The following is a 9,635-nucleotide window of genomic DNA, read 5'->3' on the forward strand; positions in this document are numbered from 1 at the left end:
TATTATGTTGTATTAAAAATGTTTCTCTCTTTATTTTCTTCACAGCTTTGGTTTGTCCCCCCAACAGCCACTACTCTATGTGTGTAAGTTCGTGTCCAGAGACATGTGTGGGTGTGAGTGGTCCACCTGGCTGTGGACAGAAGTGTGTTGAAGGCTGCAAGTGTGACCCTGGCTTTGTCCTGAGCAACAACAAGTGTGTGCCTCTCAAAGACTGTGGCTGTGTCGACTCTGATGGCTCCTACCACCCTGTGAGCTTTCACACAACACACTCACACACACACACATGTGACAGGCATGAAAACCACATATCAACCATTTCTGAATGTACTATATATAATACTATAATTCAAGCAGATTATTTGATATTGTTAATTAACTCATTTATTAACTAACTAATATGTGTGTTTCTGCATTGACTAGGTGAATGAGAGCTGGTTCCTGGAAAGCTGTGAACATCAATGTGTATGTCTAAGTGGAAAAATTATACATTGCAGTAAAAGCAGTTGTCTTCCTACAGAGACCTGCCAATTACTAGCTGGAGAGTACATATGTAAACCTAAAGGTAAAAAAAAATCAAATACACCTTATAGTTGTTTATCACTTTAGATCAGATTAGAGCAACAATGTTCATTCTGTCTTTTTTTTTTTTTTGAAGAGCCTATCATTTCCGGAATTTGCTCTGTGTCTGGGGACCCCCACTATACTTCTTTTGACCAGAAGGTCCATCATTTCATGGGCTCATGCTCTTATACACTCACAAAGCCCTGCAATGAGACATCATGGTTGCCATACTTCACTGTTGACACGCAGAATGAACATAGGGGCAATAACAAGAAAGTGTCCTATGTCAAATCGGTCATAATCAATGTGTATGGAAGTAAGATCATTCTAGGCAAAGGACGTAAAGTTCAGGTAAAAGGCACTTCACAGACTTTATATTGAATTGCAGTCATGTGTATGCGAAATGTTCGTACTAAATATGTGTTTGTGTATCCAGTAGTACAATATCAATACCTTTCTTATTTCAGGTAAATGGAGTTCAGGTGATTGTGCCCATCACTCTGCCAAATGCTGTAAAGATCTTCCTCAGTGGAAAGTTTGTGGTGCTGGAGACGAAATTTGGTCTGCGTGTGCGCTTTGATGGCAATCACCATGCAGATGTCAGTATTCCTGCCGCTTACAAAGGCCTGTTTTGTGGAATGTGTGGTAAGATTAATGCCATGGTTTAACAAAACTATTAACATTCATATATTTATTCTGATATGTTTTGTCATTAATCAGCTATATTTTTTGTAATATATATATATATATAGTATATGTTACAAATGTTGTGCTGTTGTTAATGTTCTCTTTATTTACATCAATCCCAAAGGAAATTACAATGACAACCCAACAGATGACAACATAATGTCAGATGGCAAACCTACAAGCAACACCAGTGAGCTTGGAGAGAGCTGGCAGGTGCCTGATGATAGACCAGAGTAAGTGATACCACTCTTAACTACTGTAATCTAGTAAATGCAAACACAGGATGTGTAGTAGTCAAACAGTTAAAGTACACGTTGGTACATGCCTAATAATTATAGATGAAAATCTTGGAATGTGGGACTCATGAAGTAATGCCCACGGGCAAAGCACTGTAAGACAAATACTCTGTTTAGTTGTCTGTGCATGTACCTGATGTCTATAGAATTTTCTTATTTTGTTTAGGTATTTAAAATGCATTGCTTCTTTTTATTTTGACTTCCAGTTGTAGTCATGGAGGTGGAGATATTGAATGTAATAAAGATATTGAGAGTGAAGCTAAGAAACCAACTAGTTGTGGAATGATCACTGATCCTGATGGTACGCGCAACACACACACACACACACACACACGCACGCACGCACGCACACACACACACACACACAAACACACAAACACACACACACACCACTTCTCAGGCAGATCTTCACAGAGCTTAATTTGATTGGCAGACTGTGTGCCATATGTGTGCCATATGGTGTCTAAGCTCCATTCCTCTTCTGGGCTTTCAGGAATCTTCAAAGCATGCCATAATGTTGTGCCGCCTAACCCATATTTTGAGAACTGCTTGTTTGACCAGTGTGGCACAGGTGGATCTGCTGTGGCCCTCTGCCAGGCTATTGAAAGCTATGCGGACCTATGTGCCCAAGCTGGGGTGCCAATTAACTGGAGGAACAACACTTTCTGTCGTAAGTATTTGTCCATGAGCACGAGGTGTGCCTTAATTAGCAAATTTTGTTACTTATTTATTATTGAGATAATGCATGCATGCTTTTCAATTTTTGTTTCTGTGTATCAATAGCTGTTACCTTCTCCTATGTTGCATATTCAAAACTGAAATAGTTTTTTAGCAAATTAAGCTATTTGATGGCTTATCAGCAACATATGTCTGTCTTTTAACCAGTTTGCTTGTTTCTCAATGTCCTTCAGCTCTAAAATGTCCTGTTGGCAGTCACTATGAGCACTGTGCTACTGCATGCCCTGCAAGCTGTCAGGATCCTGGATCAGCCAGCACATGCACACAGCCATGTGTAGAAGGATGTGTTTGTGACAAAGGACTTATATTGAGTGGAGACAAATGTGTGGCCTTCAGTCAGTGTGGATGTACTGATAAAAACAGCTACTACAGACCTGTATGTAAAAATTACTGTAATCAGAAAAAGTGTTACAGAAAGAGTTTTAAATGACCCCTAAGCACATCTTTGATGCCCATAATGGCCATATGTTGCTGATGTTTTTTGTTTATTGTACAATTCTATTAATATAGTTCTATGTACAATCATGTTTTGTTTTTTTTTTTCACAAAAGATGTCAACCTTATGATTGTGTGTTATTATTCAGGTGGGCGAAAGCTGGTTTACCAAGGATGACTGCTCTGAACGGTGCATGTGTTATCCTTTGAACAATGTTACATGTGAAGCATGGAAGTGTAGCCCTGCACAGGAGTGTAAAGTTCAAGAAGGCCAGCTGGGCTGTGTGGATACAGGTATGCACTTCTCCAACCTATTTATAGTATACAGAGTGGGTATTCACACAAGTCACATCCAAGTACAAGGTTCACTCATTTTCTCCATTCAAAACAATATTTTTTTACATTTACATTTTGTAAATAACTACTCACTGTTCAAGATGTATGAGCTAACAGCTAATTTAACCCTGCATAATTGTGTTACTCATTTAGTCTATAATGACTATGTTCACTGTGTACACTTATTACAAAGTCTTATGAAAAGCTAGCAAAAGTCCACTGTAGAGAATTTATTTAACTCTCTAAATCTCTGTGTGTATAGGAGTGGGTATTTGCCACATAGCTGGTGATCCTCATTACTACACCTTTGATGGTATCATGCATTCCTACATGGGCACATGTACTTACACTTTGGTGGAAGTGTGCAACAGCTCCATGGTGACTCCATTTACCATTGTGGCCAAAAATGAAGAGCGTGGCCAGCCTGAAGCCTCCTACGTTCGTTCTGTCACTATATTCCTTCCAGGAGCTAATGTCACACTGAGCAAGAGCAAGAGAGTACTGGTAAGGGTTAGAAAAACTGATATGTCAAAAACCAAAACTTGATGTCATAAAATGTCACGAAAGAGTGGCCTTATAAGCATGTGTGGTTTATAATTCATTATTACCAAGAATACAATATACCTTTGTAGATACAAAAAAATAATAATTTGGTCATATAGTTTTCCGGGTTTTGTCCTATATAGCTGGATGGGCAAAGGATTCGTACTCCGATGGACATTGCTATAGCCAAGGCCAGGGTGTTCACTAGTGGTGTCAACAGCGTGCTGTCAACTGACTTTGGCCTCATTGTCCAGTTTGATGGTGTTCACCATGTAGAGATCACTGTACCTGGAGATTATTTCAACAAGGTGAGAAAACAAGCTAATGATATTCACTGGCTTTGTCATTATTTTTTGAATAAAGCTGTAGTTCATCCCTTCAACTAGTGTAAGATTCTAGATCTTGATATCCTCACAAACTGAGTACAGTGGAGATAAATTGCACCAAGTAGCATGGAATAATAAAATTCCCAAAAGCATATACATGAAGGGTATTACAGGTAGCATTCCATCACAGACCATAAAACATAACAAACCAAAACAACTCAATCATGAATCAGTTGTTACTTGTAGTATGAAATTGTTGCTCTTTTGTTTTCTGGCTTATATTTGTTTTTTATGTTCTACTATGTTCATAGGTATGTGGTATGTGTGGAAATTACAATGGTGATTCCAATGATGACAACTTAATGCCAAATGGCCAGCCAGCCAAAGATGTCATAGAGTTGGGTAACAGCTGGAAGGCAGAGGGAGACAAGGATCCTGGGTAAGTATCTGAAATGTACATCCAGTAGATGCAATTTAATGTCTAATAACAAAAGAATTAGGTATTAAAAAGAGATGATATTTGAGATTTATTTAAAACATTTTTAGACATTTCATTCAGTTTTATAAATTAAACTCTTGGTAGTTAAATCATCTGCAGCAGGAGGAATGTCAGAAAAAAGAGAGTCAATTCAAAAGTCAAATCTGCAGGAGGCTAAAAAAGGGATGAATTATCTCTGGCAGATGAATTGAAACCAAAGTAGGAGGAAAAGTAGCATCTGCTTATTTCAACATATTGAATATGGCAAATTTTTTAAATCTAAGTACAATGTATTTAAAGTCTTAGTTAACAATGAAAAATATTTTTTTAATGATTGCATGACAGGTTTTTGAGTATACACTTGAGTAAAACTTAATTAAAGTACATTTGTCATATTAAATTGAACATACATTTTTTTTTACTTTATCATATTTATTTTATTTATTTATTATTTCTTTCTTTTGTCTCTTTGTCAATCTCTGTCTCTGTAGATGTCAGCCAGACACACGTCCGGATGTTCATCTGAACTGCACAAAAGAGGAACTGAATGCTATCCAGGCTCAATGTGCAAGCATTATCATGTCAAACCAGTTTGAGCCCTGCCACTTACTCATCCCTCCTGAACCCTTCCTGGGGAACTGCATCTATGACATGTGCGAGTATGATGGCATGGAGTCCACACTGTGCAACAACGTGGAGGCCTATGCCCAGGCCTGCCAGACTGCTGGTGTCACCATCAACTGGAGAAACACTACCTTCTGTCGTGAGTGATACTTCATTTACTTACCAACAAGAGAACATGGTCTTAAAACGTAGTCTTGGTACTTAATGCAATGTCATGCTGGTAATGCTGTATAGAATCAGGTAAGAAAGTTAAAGAAGTTGTGTAATGAGAGATGCCTCAGAGTGGCTCAGATATAAAACAGCAGCTGCTCTGTTTTGAATTTCCATACAGCTCTTCCATGCCCCCCAAACAGCCACTACTCGGACTGCACACCACCATGCCCTCCCACCTGTGCAGACCTTTTCCCTATTTTCTGTCCCCTGCCACCAAATGGCTGTGTGGAGGGCTGCCAGTGTAATGCAGGCTTTGTGCTGAGTGATGGCAAGTGTGTACCATTTTCCAACTGTGGATGTGTGGACAGCAAAGGAGAATATCATGATGTGAGTTGCCTATTTTTTATTTTTTTTTACCTATACATCAGCAAACCCAACATCAGGTATTATTAAGAAACATTTGTTAACCACAATGTTATACAGAAAAAAGGTGGTCAGTAATCATGTTGTGTGTTACAGGTTGGGGATTCTTGGGTGACAGAACACTGTGTCCAAAAGTGTACATGCAGTCAGGGAGGAGTACTGAGCTGCAAGAGCTTTCAGTGCGGCTCCACCTCCATTTGTGCTCTGGACAACGATGGCGAGCGCTACTGCAGACCTGAGTGTGAGTCCTAGGAACTAATTATCCTCCTTTTCTTTTTTTCTAAGCTTATAAAAATATGAATGTTTGATAGGTTTGTAAGTATGTGATTTATGTGCTTGTTTGCTTTATTTGTTTATTTGTTTGTTAGTTTACATTAGATAAACATGTTTAAAAAAATCTTTACATTCCTAGATTTTGACAAGTGCACCATTTCTGGAGATCCCCACTACCGCACCTTTGACAAATTCAACCACCATTACCAGGGCCCATATACATATGTATTAACCAAGGATCATGACCTACCCCGCTTCCTCACACCACTCACTGTGAGGGGTAAGAATGCCCGCAGAGGTGGCAACAACCGCATCTCCTACCTGCACGAGGTATATGTAGAGGTGTATGATGTCACCGTTCGCATGCTCCAAAAGAAGCGGCTGCTGGTAAGAAAACTCATGATTACAAGCATGCAGTGAAATTATACATGCAAACTCAGGCACTACAAATAATATTGAAAATTTGTTCAAAATGTAGCATCTAATTTCGAGGAATTCAAAAATGGTCACATTGATTTTTAAAACACAAAAAATTTAATTTACATAATTTTATCATTTCTGTGCCATGGGGATTCATCCGACAGGTTAATGGTGAGCGTGTGTCCCCGCCATTGAGTCCTAACCAAGGCATCAAGATCTCCTTGAACTCCCGTTACCTTCAGCTCACAACTGATTTTGGCCTTACTGTGCGCTTTGATGGCAACATGCAAGGAGGTGAGAATAAAGCACATTATTCGCACCATAGTCACAGCCACACTCAGCATAAACAACACAGAACAAACACACACACCCCAGCAGTAACACCTTTCCCCCTCAACAGAGGTAATTTTGCCAAGCACCTACAAAACACATGTACGTGGCCTTTGTGGAAACTATGACAGTCGCTCCAATAATGAGTATGTGAAGCCTGATGGAAGCCTTACCCGCAACCTTAATGAGTTTGGTGATAGCTGGAGAGTGAGTGACAAGCAAGGAGAGGAGTTCCATACCTCAAACCTGCCACTGCTTGCCCATTTGCACAAGTAAGTAAAGCACTTTCAAACTGGGCCTTGTTTAAACCATCACCTGATCAGCTCTCATTTCAATTTTATATTTTAATCTAATAGCAATTGTAATAAGACAAAGCTACACATTACACTGTATGTGTACTACACTAAATACAAGCATATAAAAAGCTTTGGTTTTGGTTTCATAGCGTATATCATCCTACAAACTCTATCTTTGTATCCCATGCCTAGCTACAAAAACCTTGATTTTAAATTTCTTTCTCTTTGTTTATGCATCTTAGGAGAGAGGTGGAAGAAAAATTAGAATCAGGCTATGAGACAGTTGGATGCACTGAAGCTCAGCTGGAGGAAGTGGCAGGGAAGAAGCAGTGTGGTGCACTAAGTGACTCATCAGGACCCTTTGCATCCTGCCACACCACAATTTTGCCTGATCAGTTCTATGAGTAAGTGCAGTGGCTTGTTTGATTAGAATGACCTCTACCCAGAGAGCACAGATGTTTTTTTCAATGTGTGTCTTGTACTCTAGACGACTGATAGACTTTACTGTAATGAGTGTATTGGGTGCAGATCATATTCTTATTGTATAATATTCCTGATATATAAAAATTTACATTACTCTGACCAGGACACTGCATGTGTGTGTGTTATAGGGACTGTGTGTTCGACTTGTGTGCAGAGCAAAGCAATTCCCCACTGCGCTGTCAAAGCTATGCTGCTTATGCTCTGGCTTGTCAGGAACAGGGAATTGTATTAGGTTCATGGAGAACACAACTGGAGTGTGGTATGTGACACACACTTACACACCACTTGTCTATCAAATGTTTTTGGGTGTGTAGTTTCTTAGATTTTTCAGTAAGTGACATTTTTTTGGTTAATACTATATGTAGTATATACTATATACTGCTGTTTCCAGATGTTTCAGTCTGCAAAGAATTTGATCATAATGAATCATTTGGAGACCATAAAGTAAAGCATGGGCATATATAAAATTCCTCACTTTATTTTTTCTAACAAATTATAAATATTGTGAATTCTCTATAAAATCACTAATGTACTCTAATAATTTGTCTTTTTTTTTTGCTGCCACACACCCACCATATGAATATTCCTAACAAATACACAAAAAATATATATATAATATGAAAACCAACAGCTTAAAAGTTTTCTCACTGTGAATTGTGTGTGTTGCAGCCCTGTCATGTGGTGCCAACAGTAGCTACACAACCTGCATGACAGCATGTCCAGCATCATGCGCTGACTTAGCAGCACCCTCGGAGTGTGAGCAGAACTCGTGCTTAGAGGGATGTCAATGCAATCCTGGATTTACCATGAGTGGCGACATGTGTGTTCCTTACAATGAATGTGGCTGCACATTTTTAGGCCGTTACTACACCGTGAGTTCTCAGTTATGCGTATTTGATGGACAGTTATTTCTGACTTAAGTAATACAGGTATTGTAAGCTTAAAACAATGTGTGTCCTACGGTTTTCTTTTCACACACACAAACACACAGCTGATGGAGACATTTGTGACTGAGGACTGTGCTCAAAGCTGTGAGTGTACACCCACTGGTGCTGTTTGTAAACCCAAAGGCTGCAAAGACAACCAAGCCTGCGCCATCTTCAACACCTTACGTGACTGCTACAACCGTGAGTGCATCCACTTAAAATTCTCCACAATATGCACCTTCCAGTATTTGTCTCATCGCTTCTCTCTATAGTTTGACAGTATACTTTGTCAAGCAAATATAAGCTCTATCTAAAGTTCTCTCTGTTTCTCAGAGGACCAATGCTCAAGCGCACCATGCTTGAATGGTGGTACGTGTGTTGAGGGGGCAGACTTCAGCTATACCTGCATATGTCCAAAAGGTTTTAATGGGAACAACTGTGAGGATAAAGTAGGCCTAGGTAACTACAAATATCAAAATGATCAAGAATACATCTGAAAAAATGTAGAATAAATTTACCACACTTGTATACAATGTTCTTTAAAGAATCAATGGTATATTTTGCCTATTGTTCTAACAGATCAGACAACCATCATCCTTATTGGAGTCTTGGTACCACTTGCGCTCATCATCATCATCACAATAATTATTTGTGTCTGCAAGAGATCAAAGAGGTATTTCAAGGAAACCAAAATTCACAGTAAAATATTGTCCAAAATATGACATTTATGAAATAACTATATATACTATAGCATTTGGATTTGAACTCAAATAATAGCTATCAAGTTAAACAATTTCACACGTTTCCATTTGGTTAATATGTTATAAAGCATATTCCTATGAATTCTCTTCTCAGATACAGAAAATACAGTTATGATACCAGTAGCAGTAACAGTCTACCATTGGGAAATAAAGGTATGTGTGGTGTCTTTCATTAGAAGCTGTTTTTGCTAACAGTGATAAAACTATACAATTTGATTAACAGAACTAATATTTGCCAACAGATCTTCCCTACACAAACTTGGCTGAAACCAGAAGAAGTGTGGACAGCACAGTGTTAAAATCTTCTAACTTCTGAATCAGCCATATGTTCTAATTTTCAATATGATTTTATTTTGTATTTATTAAAATGTGAATATTACAGGAATTGGCACGTGAACAAGAACTATTGAACTGCACTGGGATTCTTTTGGCGATTGGGAATTTTTGAATCATTTTTCATAACTTATTTGTAAACCTTAGTGAAATTGTTGGTACAAGGTGCAATAATCTTTTGATTTAATAAAAAAAATAATAATTCTTAACAGT

At 38.5% G+C, this 9,635-nt stretch overlaps 1 protein-coding gene across 1 annotated transcript in view; it reads left to right on the forward strand.

Annotated features, from left to right (window-relative positions):
• Nucleotides 1–9,629, forward strand: part of zanl (zonadhesin, like) — a 38,732-nt gene extending 29,103 nt beyond the window's left edge. The window contains exons 80-105 of the mRNA XM_083540781.1: nucleotides 46–248; nucleotides 421–562; nucleotides 656–912; nucleotides 1,029–1,206; nucleotides 1,373–1,481; nucleotides 1,751–1,845; nucleotides 2,038–2,214; nucleotides 2,456–2,658; nucleotides 2,867–3,011; nucleotides 3,316–3,557; nucleotides 3,740–3,904; nucleotides 4,234–4,361; nucleotides 4,892–5,163; nucleotides 5,356–5,564; nucleotides 5,697–5,841; nucleotides 6,013–6,260; nucleotides 6,458–6,587; nucleotides 6,694–6,895; nucleotides 7,162–7,323; nucleotides 7,531–7,661; nucleotides 8,072–8,274; nucleotides 8,394–8,529; nucleotides 8,662–8,787; nucleotides 8,908–9,001; nucleotides 9,184–9,242; nucleotides 9,332–9,629. Of these exons, the coding sequence (XP_083396907.1) occupies nucleotides 46–248; nucleotides 421–562; nucleotides 656–912; nucleotides 1,029–1,206; nucleotides 1,373–1,481; nucleotides 1,751–1,845; nucleotides 2,038–2,214; nucleotides 2,456–2,658; nucleotides 2,867–3,011; nucleotides 3,316–3,557; nucleotides 3,740–3,904; nucleotides 4,234–4,361; nucleotides 4,892–5,163; nucleotides 5,356–5,564; nucleotides 5,697–5,841; nucleotides 6,013–6,260; nucleotides 6,458–6,587; nucleotides 6,694–6,895; nucleotides 7,162–7,323; nucleotides 7,531–7,661; nucleotides 8,072–8,274; nucleotides 8,394–8,529; nucleotides 8,662–8,787; nucleotides 8,908–9,001; nucleotides 9,184–9,242; nucleotides 9,332–9,405 (4,235 nt within the window). The 3' untranslated portion in view covers nucleotides 9,406–9,629. The remainder of the gene's footprint in view (nucleotides 1–45; nucleotides 249–420; nucleotides 563–655; nucleotides 913–1,028; nucleotides 1,207–1,372; nucleotides 1,482–1,750; nucleotides 1,846–2,037; nucleotides 2,215–2,455; nucleotides 2,659–2,866; nucleotides 3,012–3,315; nucleotides 3,558–3,739; nucleotides 3,905–4,233; nucleotides 4,362–4,891; nucleotides 5,164–5,355; nucleotides 5,565–5,696; nucleotides 5,842–6,012; nucleotides 6,261–6,457; nucleotides 6,588–6,693; nucleotides 6,896–7,161; nucleotides 7,324–7,530; nucleotides 7,662–8,071; nucleotides 8,275–8,393; nucleotides 8,530–8,661; nucleotides 8,788–8,907; nucleotides 9,002–9,183; nucleotides 9,243–9,331) is intronic.
• Nucleotides 9,630–9,635: the final 6 nt, after the last annotated feature.

This window comes from Silurus aristotelis (genome assembly GCF_946808225.1).
Source record: "Silurus aristotelis genome assembly, chromosome: 5".
Classification (NCBI taxonomy): Eukaryota; Metazoa; Chordata; class Actinopteri; order Siluriformes; family Siluridae; genus Silurus; species Silurus aristotelis.